The sequence below is a fragment of the Mastigoproctus giganteus genome, chromosome 10 (assembly GCF_048544385.1).
Source record: "Mastigoproctus giganteus isolate SK-2022 chromosome 10, ASM4854438v1, whole genome shotgun sequence".
In the NCBI taxonomy this organism is placed as follows: Eukaryota; Metazoa; Arthropoda; class Arachnida; order Uropygi; family Thelyphonidae; genus Mastigoproctus; species Mastigoproctus giganteus.
In genome coordinates, this window is record NC_143584.1 from 120,912,946 (window position 1) to 120,927,138 (window position 14,193).

Here is a 14,193-nt window from a genome sequence, read left to right on the forward strand (position 1 = left end):
TGGTGTAAGTATGTTTTAAGCCTTGTGAGACAAGAAGACAAACTCATCATTAAATCTAAATAGCATAAAACTTACCAGTTTTGCTATATGGCAAGGTGCTGAATCCTGTTGAAAAATGCAGTTTTGAACGACTGTGTGGTGATCCCTAATAACAGATTTCAGGCACTCCTCCAAGATAGTGGTGTAGATTTCTGCATTCACCATTCTGTTAATAAACTGAATTTTCCCCACCCTTTTGCTTGTTATGCATCCTTAGACCATCTGACTTGTGAAGAACTTTACAGTTGGTGTTATGCAGTTAGGATGGTATGCTTCCGATTTTCATCTTTTGACAAATCACTTCCCATCTGAGCCATGAAGGTTGAATTTCAATTCGTCAGAAAAGATGACAGTGTCCCGTTGCTCTTTTGTCCATGAAACATGCGTTTTAGCCTGAGCAAGTTGCTTCTTCCTCATTTGTTGAGTCAACAAAGGCTCTTTCTGGAGTTGATAGGCATGCAGACCACATTCCGAAAGCAGTCTTTGGATAGTTTGTGCATTTGTTTCAACACCAGAGGCCATCTCAAAGTCCAGTTTTAGATCAGGAGCACTAGCATGGTGATTATGAAAGCATAGCTGTTTGAAATATCAATCTTGGGAAGGCGTAGTCACCTCTCTTACGGTCTGATCCAGGTCTTCTCTTCACATTACCGGTTTCAGACTTTGATTTCAGCACCTGGATACTGTTGGCAGCCTATTTTACCAGTGATAGCACACATAGAAAGCCCTTCCTGGGACAGAGCAACAGCTACATTTTTTTTTTTTTTTTTTTTTTTTTATTGGTGTCAACTGAACATATGGAGCCATGCTTACACCTCTTCAAAACAGGATACTAATGGTCGTGTATACCCTTCCAATGCTATATTTATAGAAACTACTGCCGACCGGGCTAGCCGAGTGGGTAGAGTACCTGCCCGGCAACCCAAAGGTCGCGGGTTCGATTCCCGCCTCGGGCTTGGATCAAAGTACTGCAAAAACCTTGGGAGGTGCAATATGGCCACAGAAGCCGATGCGCCAACAACTACCAAATCAAATCAATCTATAGAAACTACTGATGCAATACCTTTGCTTTGCAACAAACAAAATCATTGTAATCAAACAATATCTTACAATTTCACTGCAAATGTTACTTTTTTTAAGGTGATGCAGTTTTTTTGTCTGCCAGTGTATATACACCACTGCACACTTGATTATGAATGTTAAAACAATGTTGTGAAGGATGATAATGAATAATAAATGGTTGCTAATTTTTTTTTTTTTTTTTTTAAATAAGGGTGTTGCTTGCAGTTGTAAAATAGAAATCTTAAAAGTTCTGAACAATTAACAGAAGTAATTAGAGATATATATATATATATCTCTCTCTCTCTCTATATATATATATATATATATATATATATACAGACAATAAATGCATAATCAAAACTGATCAAGGAAAAATCAATAGAAATAACAGATCAATAGAAATAACTAAAGGATTAAGATGGGGAGACTCGCTGAATCCAACTCTCTTCAGCTTGGTAATGGGTGGATTAATTAATGAGGTAAATAAAGGAATTAGAATAAAAAATTAACTATAATCTGCTATGCAGTACTATTGGCAGAAAATAAGAACAACTTGCAAAGAATGCTGCATCATACTAATAAAAAAGCAAAAGAGTATAATATGGAAGTATCTATAGGGAAAACAGCCTAACAATATCAAAAGAACCACTCAGATGTGTGGGTAGAGTACCTGCCCGGCAACCCAAAGGTCGCGGGTTCGATTCCCGCCTCGGGAATCGAACCCGCGATATTGGGAAAAAATATTAATAATTAATAATGGGAAAATGATAGAACAAATAATGAAATTTAATTACCTAGGAATACAGATAAATAGTTCAGGAATAACTTATGAAGTAGAAAAACAAGCATTGAAAGTGAGTAGAATATGGGGGGGGGGGGGCTAAACATAATTTGGAAGAAGCCAAACATCCATCAAGATGCCAAATTTAAAATATATAAAATGATAAGACCTATAATAACATATGCAGCTGAGACAAGAGGTACAACAGGATAAATAGAACATAAATGAAAACAACTAATAAAACACTAAGAGATAAAGTTAAAATTGAGGAAATCAGAAAACAAAGTAAAATACAACCTACCTATTAATTATAAAAGATATATAAAAAAATGGGAAAAACATATAAATGGATAATGGCAGGTGGGTGGAAATAGTAAAGAACTGGAGACCCATTGACAAATGAAGTAGATGAAAGTGAAGAAGATGGGAGGATGAGCTTTTCTAACCCAATAAGCAGCATGCTTAATGGGAGAAGAAGAAGCAACTTTCAGTGGAGGGTGTTTTCAGTTCATGCTACCATAAAGATCAACACAATTAGCTTAGTGCTATAATTGCAAATTTTAGAATAGTAATTAACTGCACAATATTGGGAATAACTTTTAAATTATATTATCTGGTTCAGTTTTGTAATCAGAGCAGGCATTAATTTTTGGTTGTTTGCTAATTTTTGATGAAGTTCTTTTATTGCATGGATTAGTGTTATGCGATTGCTGCAAATTCATGTGTCTAATGCATTGTGAGAAATTAATATTCCTGTAGATTTTTTTTTTTAATACTGGGGTCCTGCTGCCAAAGGTGCATAATTTCACATTTAAATGCATTTCTTTAATCATATAAGTCAACCATGGATTTGTTGTCTTTTCGTATTATTTGTAGGAACATTAATTTCAGTGTTGTCACTGTTTTCTTTAATATGAGTTTTGTGGGGTAGATTTCTCTATATATTTTACTAAAAATGCAGTTGAAAATGGCTAGATTGGTGAACCAAATGCAGTTCACTGAACATCATTTTGAGGGTGAAATTTAGATTCAAAATAATGTAGGAAAAGGTTATTGATGGCCAAAGCATTTCTTGCTCCATCAGAATTCCTTTTATTTGTTTAAATAGCCCTGCCATAGTATCTATGTAATTGTTAAAAATACACAGTTTCCAGGAATTTCACATTTTAAAGTCGATCCCTGTGATGTTACCATATTCTGCATATATCAGTGCCAGGATTGTTAAAGCTTTACGTGCAGAATCAAAGGGACCTGTTTAAGATTTACGTGTGGAACCATAATGTTTCTAGACCTAAAATTCATACTAAAAGACAACAAACCCATGGTCAATTTATACAATAAAAAAAAAAACACATTTAAACAAAATTGCACACCTTTGTCACTGGGATTATAATATCCAAAAAATCCACAGGAATATTATTTTCTCACAGTGTATTAGATGTACACAAATTTGCAGCAATTTTATAACACTAATCTATGCAACCAAAGGAACTTTATTGAAAATTAGCAAAGAACAAAAATTAATGCCTTCTCTGGTTACCGGATTGAACTAAGTTAGTTAATTAATTGACTAACTATTCTGATGGCTGCAATTACAGCACTATATATTTTATATACTTGCTTTGGTACTAAGCTAACCTGTTGATCTTTCTGGTAGTGTGAATTGAAAACATCCTTCACAGAGAGCAACATCCTTATTTTCAAAGAAAAATTAGAAGAAAAAAAAAATTTACAACTTTTTTTTTCAAACGTGTTCATAAAATCATGCATATCTTTATATCTATGTTTTATATATTTGTTTTAATCCCAACCCTTTAATCAACCAAACCTGTTACGAAAATCCAGGGGGAACCCATGACCATAGTAGTCAACACCAGCATGTTTGTTTCATTTTTTGCATGCACAAGGACAGTACAAAAATAGTAAGTAACCCTCTTGGCTTATCTATATAATTAGTAATATGTCTGTTTTACATTCAGTGTTAAACAAACTGCCATTCAATTCAGTTTTACAAAAAGAGTTTTATTAAAATGAACTTCTGCTAAAATACCATTCAATCCATAAAACTGAATTGTCTGGCCATCAGAATATTTTGGTCATAAACCATGGCCATGCTGTGGCTTCTTAATAGGAAAGTATGTGCTATGGTTTATGATGTATATTTTTACTTGTATTATTGTACTGTTGATTGAATCTCATTTTTTTATTCTATATTATTTTATTTCACATTATTCTATTTAGTTAGCAAAGTATATAAAATGAATATGGACTCTTGGCTATAGCTGCTTAGCATTGGTCAGAGTGTATAGTAATGATACTTTTTATTCTGATTTTAATAATATATTAATAATAAAATTACCCAGACAGACTTGATGCCAGTATCTAAATTACAGCTCCCTACCCTAAGGTGCATGTACTGGTGACAGGACTGAAACCTAGATATTTTACCCTCCTGGGCCCTAACAATCAAAAAATAGCAAAAAAGTAAACAAAAAGCTAATTCCAATTCTAATATAATTCTAATACGAATGTATTTATTATGATTACTATTTATTACTACATATTATTTTCTAATTTCTCATACACACAGAAATTGCAGCACCCAGAAAGAATGATCACATGTGCATACAAATCAGCAGGCAGATGAGTTGGCACCTCCGTAGCCAGGTGGGCAGGAGCAGCAGTGTGTAGCACACGCTTCTTGATTAGACCGGGGTTTGAGCCCATGACCACCAAATATGGAGGATGCAGAAAGGTCAGGGAATGACCACCGCATATCCCCGGAGCAATACGGCCTTAGTTGCTAATGCTCCTGAAAACCAAAATAACAAACAAACAACAAGCAGATGAGTTGCACTGAGATATATAAATGATTAAAATACAGGACCAATTGGGCAGTAGCTCAGCTGGTATAAAAACAAAGTAGAGATCATGGAGTTAAAATAACACAGATTTCTTTCTCACAGGCACCAACTTCAAAGTGCAAGCAGAGAATGCCAAGACAGTTCATTCAACACTGATATCAGCAACTTTAATAAAGAACAGATTATTGACCTTCGAGAGTGGATGGTCACTTCATCGTGCAGTGGAAAATGTAGGCAATGACAATACCACAGCACATAGATGATGGCAACAGTGGCTGTGAGAAGGTTCAGCTGCTTGTTGAGTGAATCTGGAGAACAATAGAGGTCTACAGAACTAGAGGGTAGTCTTATCTGTTGGCAGATTTACACTGCACCTACAGCCATGCTGGCTACCGTCCAATAAGCTATGGTTGTCGTCCCATGTCGAACCATTACATACTGACTGGCAGAAGAGGGCCACCATGCATACCTGGCCATTGTGTCAATTACCCCTGACTGTTGTCCGTCATGAACAGCATCTGACAAAGAATGGTATCAAGTGGTCTTCAGTGATGAATCCCACTTCTGCTTGGGGCCCAATAACTGTTGCATACACATGTGGCAATGATGTGTATGCAACAATCATTGTGTTGACGATTCTAGATCTATTGTTGAAAACCATTCTGCATGCCCTGCTCGTATTATGTTGTGGGATGTGATCAGTTTTGATAGTCAGTTGTTATTGATGTTTGTCAACAGCACTCTGTCTGCTTGCTACTATGTTGCCATGATTTTGGAACTTGTTGCTCTCCCTTTTTTCACTGGGGTGCCTGATGCCATTTTTCAGCAGGAATCCCCCCTTCCAAAAAACACATGCCACAGGGGGTTTCTTCTAAGATCCTTTGTGGAGATGGACAATACTGCCTTAGCTAGCCAGGCCCTGGATTTCTTCCCCATCAAGCATATGTGGTCCATGACTGGATACTATCCACCCAGCCACCTGCAGCCAGCACAGACCACAGATGTTCTGTGGGACAAGGTGCAAGTGCTTGGTTGGAAATACTACAGGAGGCTATTTGACACCTGTATGACTCAATGCTGAGATGCTTAGCTCAGCATATCTGCAACTGCAACAGACTTACATCATATTGATCTGTCTTTTGTAAGCAATGTTTTGTGTCATTAAATGTGTTCACACACACACATTAGTATCAGCAGCTTTTACCATGTGTTCCTAATTCCTTGGCTATCATTGCTCTAAGTATTCCTATCTGTATTCCTGCTCCTTCAGGGTGCTGTAGTTCTATTTCACAGTGTATACATGTGTACTTGTGAACAGGTTAATGGCATTTAACACTTATATTGAATATAGCATTGATCTGTCATATGCAACACTTTGACAACAGAGAAGGGCAACAAGATTGGTGAAGAACAAAGGGGTGCTCTTACCAAGAGAGGCTTAAGTTCTGCAAGTTGCAGCATCTGGAAACTAGACACCTGCGAGATGATCTGATTGAGGTGTATAAGGCCTTGAATGGTTTGAGCAAGCTCAATGCTGATGGGATACTTCCGCTTGATCAGATTAGGAACCTGATGGGACATAGATTCAAATTGAGGAAAGACAGTTGTAGAATAGATGTGCAGAAGTTTGCCATTAGCCAGTGGGTAGATTGCTGGAACAGATTTCCATCTGTTGTTGTGGAAGTTGATAGCTTAAATAAATTTAAGGCTGAACTAGACAAACATTTGGAGTGACCAGATGGGTGAATGGAAAGGGTTTTTTTTGGCTGATGCTGTATAAACTTGTTTTCTTGCATCATATGCTCCAACAAATGCTAACAGATTGTATTACTATTGCACTACAAATAAACAGCACTTCTATAGCAAGAAGTATTATTGCCATCATCTCCCCTATAGTTATTTCAATATTGTTTCCTCAACTAAGGGTAGGCCGGCACCAATTCTACAAATTTGCAGAACAATACAGTAAAAAAAAAAAAAACAGGTAATTGTAAAGGCATTGCTTGTGAGAGATTGCCATAATTATGGGAGTGGCTTTCTATTTTTCTAATACAAATTAAGCTGTATAAACTTAATGTAAGAGAAACACAGGCAATCAGTTATCCTTAATGTATTTCTACTTTTCATTTTAAAGTGCTTTTAGCTCTTTAATTTTAAAGTAATTTAGTTAAATATAGAAAGATTTATTGATTCTAATAAATCGAACAACATTGCACTTCATGTAAATTTTTCAATTAACTTGATCAAAAAATGTTCAAGCTAATTGAAACAAGTTAGAAAGAAAACTTTACAGAAAACATTCCAGAAATCATTTAGAGGCCAATTTTGACAATGTTTCAAAATCTTTGTGGATATCACTTTCAAGTACAGAGCCAACTTACCATTATCAGTGTTCATGTAGTATTGTAGAACTGTCCAGTTCTACAATACTGTGATACTGCATGGATACTATTAATGGGAAGTTGGCTCTGTACTTTAGACTTGAAAACAATATCCACAAGGATTTCAAAATGTCATCAAAATTGACCTCCAAATGGTTGGGTTGTTGAAATGTTTTCTGTAAAATTTTTCTATTTAAATAGCCACTCTTATACCATGGGTGTTTTTAAAAGTTAGTTTACTTAGCCTTATTGACTAAATGTACTATACAATTAGATATCTAATTGTGTAGTACATTTAGTCAGTAATGCTAAAAAATAAACTAACTTTTTAAAAAAAAAATCGTGTTATAAGAGTAGTTATTTAGAGAGAAAAATTTTATGGAAAATCACCATGTAACATCATTTCCTAGTTTTCTGTAAAGTTTTCTTTCCAGTTTGTTTCAATTAACTAGATAATTTTTTGCCTTTAAAATTTACATGGAGTGCAGTATTGTTTAATTTCTTATTATAATTATTATTATAATGTGAGTTAATTCTCACATGTCTTTCTCTCAAGAAATTAAGATTTATTGAATCAATCCAATAAATCTTTTTATAATTAACTAAATTTAATTAGCAATTAACATTTTGTATTCATTGAAGAAATTTAAAAGAAATATTGTGCATTGTAATATTCCAAAATAAAGTTTATATAACCCTTTTCAATCCTTTCTAAAATCTGTAGATTGGGGACATTTGGAGCTCTTGTGGAATATGGGTGTGAAAAGAAGATATCCCAACATAGTGTTCTAGGAGCTTCCATGGTGGTTGGTGTGCCATCTGGAGTCATGTTAAAAATCAAGTATGATTCAAGTATTTATTTTGTTTCATAAGTACAGGTGGTACATTTTGTTTATAAATAAATATGAAAGAAATAACATATAACAAACAAGTATGTACTTTGTGAATCATTTTTTACATAAGTATAGGTAGTCCCTGACTAATGCAAATCCAAGTAATGTGAATTTGTGTAAACGTGATTCACAAATAAGAGGACCTCCCAATTAGTAATAACCTTATAATCACTTATAATGCAATTCTTACATGGCAGCTGTGAGTCAGCTAATGTCAACAAGTATCTTTTGTCTTCTTAACTTTCAACCCATGCACAGTACTAAGTATTATATGTTCTGATACATTTTGTGTTTGAGGTTTAAAAATTAACCAAAAAAAACTTGAAATATTTGTTTGTTAAACATTATTGTTAAGTTCATTTGAAATTCAAATTATAGAGAAACTTTGGCTGGTTTAGTTTAGTGAAAAAAATCCTCGTGAAAAAAAGAGTTGGATAAATTTTAAGCGAATCAATGAAAATAATAAGCAAAGAATGAATTCTATCTTCCATTCACATGATTTTTTTGAAAAGTAACATTTAATTTTGTGATTCTGTATGTTTTTTAGAGAAAAAAAAATGGAAATATCACAAAAACTATGGATGCTGTAAAATTTTCACCCATGTTTCAAATCAGCAAGAAACAAGTTAATGAACACATTGCTCTACATCTCTGGTTCATTCAATTTATCAAATACTAGAAGTTAAAACTTTATAATAATTAATTATTACCTCTTGGTTGCTTATTCATGTGATATTTTGGGGGGGTGGGGGGCACATGGAATATGGTTTAACCTGTCAACATGAAATTAAGTGTCAAGTCCTGAAGTCTTCCGAAGGATTGGAACAGCTATTCCAAATTTCTCAAATGTTCCTAGGGCAGGGAGAACTAAGAGCACTCTTGAGTTGCAATTAGCCCAAATAGCTTCCAAGGGATGAACAAAATATATGCTGAAACTTTGCTGTTGACTTAACATTTCCTTTTTGAGTAAATGCTCCACACCTAAAACTAATATAGGTGTGGAACTGGTAAGAGATATAAAATCAATACTAAAACCTTCTCAAGGAGTAAAAGAGCATGTTCTATAAACCTAATGTGAACTGGATTTTTCCTTGTAGAGCAGTGTCCGAATGTCTGAATCATACTTCAATTTATATACAGAGATAACTTGAAAATTTATGGAAAAAATTTTTTGCATTGGTCCAATGAAGGTAAAATTTTCATGGTTATAAAAATTCCAGAACTAGGAACCATAAATTCAAATTAGAAGTTTAGGTTGGATTGCAAGAATTTTTCTTTTAGCCAGCAAGTTCTTGATTACTGGGCAAAAATTATCTCCATAGGTAGTTGAGACTGACAGCTTAGAGAAATTCAAAGGATAGTTACCTATGTGAAGAGGAAAGCACATGATTAGTTATTATTGAAATAACAAATATACACGTATAATTATAACCCAGTTTAATGTAAAAAATATATACTAACAGGCAGTAGCTTTCGAGACTGGCATGTCTCTTTATCAACTGAAATTCAAATATTTTTACATTAAACTGGGTTATAATTATACGTGTATATTTGTTATTTCAACCATGGACCCCAGTACACCAGCCCCATTCGTTACTATTAGTTATTATTTTTATTCCTCTGTTATTTTTTTGAATTACTATTTATTTATTTTATTATTATTATTATTTTTTTGCCTGGTGCAGCAAAAGCCCGTGGCTTTCTTATACTATATGATGGCTAAATTTGGGGTGACTCGAAAAGGAAACAAAATTTCATCATACTCTGTTCATTGGGAGCTGAGTTGCTGCATGCAAATGGATAGACATATAGATGGACATGGTGAAGAGCAATAGTCACTTTACCCCTATGGGAATGTGCTCAAAATTACACAAGAACATGGCTAGTTAGGTATGTATGCATTGCGTTACATTTCAGGTTTGTTCAATTATCAAATAACATACTTTAGGGGTTCAAATCTTTTACATTGTATTCAGGAAGTGTTTGCTAAAACCTCACTACATGATATCATCTCTCATGACAAGTAGCTGTGAGATGAGATTTGTGTAGCAATCCTTTTTTTTTTTTAAGTGGGGGGGGCTAGTGCACAGGATACCTGGGTTAATTTATGAAGATGGTATTTGGTACAAAAGTCCACAGAAATATTATAAGTGCTAAAATTTGAAACTGCCATTCCAAGATTTATTGCAGTGTGTCTGTGTGGGGGTAAAAACTTGAGGCTATGAAATTGGACATAAAACTGCACAGAGACCAACAAAATACATGATGGAAAACTTGGCATCTATTTATTTAGTGAAATTTTAATGCCTTTATCTTCTAGAATGTCTGAAACATACTTTAATTCATATAATTTCTTTTGGGAAAGTATGTGGGGTGGGTGGACAGGGAAGGGGTTGTGGAATTATAATTGGCCTAAAAAAGTTTACTAGGAATCAGAGAAACATACACCGAAAATTTAGTGTCGATCTGACTTCTCTTTCAGGAATACTGCTGGCTTTAACATCCAAAAGTAAAAAAATACTTTCTGTGGGGAAAGGGGAGGCACTGTATTTATTTAACATTTTTGAAAATTTAAATTTGTGTTGAACTGACATTTTCTTGTAAAGTAATTGGTCATTCATCCAGAATAACTTCCATTTGTATATAAAATTAACTCAAAATTTTACATAAAAAAACTTTGAATTTTCGTTAGTCCAATTTTAATGAAATTTTGGATCTGCAAATCCTTCTGAAAGGCAAGCATAAAATTTCATTAAAATCATCTGTCCAACTGGGAGTTGGACGCGCACACACACACACACACACACACACACACACACACACACACACACACACACACACACACATAAATGTCATTATATGGCAAAGTAAGTGAAAAATTTACCACGGGTATGATCATGTCCTCCAAAACAAATTATGAAAAAAGTAGTGTGTTCAAAGAACTAGCAATTTCATATTGGAAGCTGAAAAAAGTGAGTACTGTATATACTCATATCTGCCATACATCCTACTACCTTATTGCCAAGAGGAGACATTAGCTAAAAATTGGCTGTATATTCGCTTCAGTATAGTTAGTATTCAGTTGCAAGTAATTTTTGTAAACAAGAGGACTTGTCAGAGACTAATTACTGTAGACACCCAGTTTCTCCCCATAGCTGGAGATGCAATAAAAGAGTATATCAGTGGAATGCTAATTACAAACAGCTACCTCTCCGTAGCCGAGTGGGCAGTAGCGGGAGTGCAGTAGCACACGCTCTTTGAGTAGACCGGGGTTCAAGCCCCTGACTGCTGAATACGGTCGATCTGCCAACCCGCACTGGACCAGCGTGGCAGATTATGGTCCATTTCCCTCAGCATGAATTGTTGAGGAGGCTTCCATCCTGCAGTGGGTTGATAATGGCTACACTTTACTCTTTTTTACCTCTGAAGGGGAATATGTTTACCATTTGTCAAGTGCTTTACATTAGTTATAAATAAAATTTTTGTAAAGAACAGTACAGAACATCCTTTCTTCGACTATAAGTTACACTTAGGACAGCAAAAACTGCTAAGAGCTAAACTAGACAAAAATATACATGAACTGACAAGTAATTTATGGAGAAATCACATGACCTCACTTCAGCACTATGATAGGCCAGACAGTTTGATTTTGATTTAGTTTTCTCAGAACATGGTAAATTATAAGATATAAGGTCTGTTCGTGTCAGACGGCACCTGGGATTTCTCCAATCTCCGCATGTGTTCGCTGTATTGAGGACAGTACACTGTCAGGCCCGAGACTTGAAAGTGTGTGGGCCATGTTTGTGCAGTGTGATGTGTTATGCCCTTGTTTGTCCAGTTTATTGGCTGCCAGGCCCCTAGTGGGGTCCGTGTTGCCCATACTTCGCCATGTGGAGGATAGCCGGGTGTGTTCATTATCACAACAAGTTGCTCTGGCAGGTCCTGCCACCTAGTTTCCTGGGATTTCAGTGGCTAGGATCTAAAATAAAAAATTTTACACATTTGATATTAATGCTTAATGAGATTGCTGTTAAGAAATCGCTGGTTGGGGTTAAACGCTAGAGAGATGTGTTAAAAGGCCTAATAGGTCGGGCAAAATTTTGATGTTATTAAATTTACACGTGTGAGGCTATACGTAGATGAAAGATAATGGTTGGGAGGGAGGGGAGATTGAAGACTGGGGGGTAGTAGAAGTAGAAGTAAGGGGTCGATAGAAAAGATGATCCCTGCTGGGCAGTGTGGCATGCCCATGCCACCCCAGAGGGAAGTTTGGATGGCAGGTGGGGGAGGTGCCAAAAGGTTACCTCCCCCTGCCAGGGATAGGGGTTGGAAGTAGGCTGGGCTAGGTGTCCAGCCTGGGTCGCCATATGGCTTAGGCAGCGATCAGCTGCTGTCCTGGTCTTTGTTCCAGTATCTTGGTTGTCCTTTCCTTGTGGTGCTGGTTAGTTTGTCACATCCATGTGTTTGGTCAAGTATGATTGTCCTTTCCTTGGAATCAATTTCCTTTTGTCTCAGGTGTGCAGTGCCAGTTGTCACTAATTCTTTTGGTCAGTTGTGGTTGTTGAGTCAACTGTTGGGTTGAGAGGAAGCTGTTTGTGGTCGCTGTTTCTCTAGGTGTTTTGAGGTCACAAACTTGCAGTTTTCCTGTTTGTCGCAGAAGGCGGTCACTTTATTGAGAGCCTAGGTTTTTTTGACTTGTGGGGTGATAAGATTTTAGGGTCCCAATTCATTCTTCCCCTAGTGTGGTTGTGTCATTTTGTTGTTTGCACTTTATCCTACGTTGGTAATTCATGTTGTTGTTATTTACCTTGCCACTTTCCTAGTTGGGATTTGGTGGTTGTAGTAAAGTTTGTTGCTTGGCATATACGGCCTGGGCAAAGTCTGAGAAGTCTCAGCACTCTCCATTATTTCTCGGGATGAATTGAATCTTGGTGATTAATACTAATCTGAGGTCTTCGTAGTGTTGGCATTAGTGTGTGCCATGCCTTCGGGTCCCCTGACCCGAAGGCACGGCACACAGGGGGTTGTCCACTAGTTGGAAGGTGGCCAGTTTACTTCTGATGGCATGTCCTGTCATCAGATATGTAACATGAAGACCTGGGGAAAACCAGGCCGGTAGCATTGGGTAGACTATTTATCTCAGGGATGAATTATTTTGTTATTTGTCCCTTTGTTGTTCCATGGAGTTAAGCTAGAAGACGCTTCTTTTCATTTGCTCTGTTGCTTGCAGGATCTGTGGTGAACTCTTTGTTCACCACAGTCGGTGCTTTTGCTCCGACCAAGCTGGAAATTCATCCCAGCCTGAACCACCTCCAGGTCGAAGGGCAGGCTTCCTGTCATCACTTGTAGTGCTGGGGTGGAGACTGTGTGGCAAGCTCTTATCATGGTGAGTAGCACCGGTCTTTGGATGGTGAGAAGCTTTCTAGAATTTACCACAGCCATGGCTTTGTTGTACCAGACTCCAGAGGCATAAGTCACCGCAGGATGAATACAGCTTTGTATAAGAGGGCAAGGGTGCATCTTTTCTTGCCACTCTATTTATCATCACTGTGTATGTTTTCATTTTCTTCTGTAGATTTTTTACATGTGGTAGGAATGTGAGACTTCTGTCCAGCCCAGGTATTTTAGCTTGGTCGTTAGTTTAATGGTTTTGTCCTGTATTTTGATTAGCAGCAGTCTCGTTGGGGCAAGATGCCCTTTTAGCAAAATGGATTGAGTTTTGATTGGTGATATTTGTAGACGATGTAGCTTGGTCCAGTGTTGCAGAACAGTCAGGGCATTGTTGGCAGCAGTTTCAATCTGTGCCCTAGAGTTTCCAGCTATGAGCAAGGTGAGATCATCTGCAAAGGCCTGTGCTCGGACATCCATGGCCAGAAATTCATCCAGCAGAGAGGTCCAAGCACAGAGCCCTGCAGGCAACCTCTATGTATTTGTTGTTCAATTTTGGCAAAGGGTGTCTTAACGACAACTCTTCTATTTGAGAGGTAGCTTTTGATGCAAGAATATAGGTTTTGGGGCAGTTCCACAGCCGTGCGAGGACGCTCGGCCACCAAAGAGTGTTGAATGCCCTAGCGAAATCAACTGAGATAAGCAGCAAATATTTGCTCTGACAGTTTTGAAGTGCCAGAGCAATGATTTCTAATGCATCGGTTCTGCTTCTTTGTGCCCTGAAA

General features: G+C 36.7%; 1 protein-coding gene across 1 annotated transcript in view; it reads left to right on the forward strand.

The window, feature by feature from the left end:
* The window catches only part of LOC150079257 (dnaJ homolog subfamily C member 11), a 247,344-nt gene that overhangs the window by 188,443 nt on the left and 44,708 nt on the right, over positions 1-14,193 (forward strand). The window contains exon 11 of the mRNA XM_090384090.1: positions 7,852-7,968. Within this exon, the coding sequence (XP_090240216.1) occupies positions 7,852-7,968 (117 nt within the window). The remainder of the gene's footprint in view (positions 1-7,851; positions 7,969-14,193) is intronic.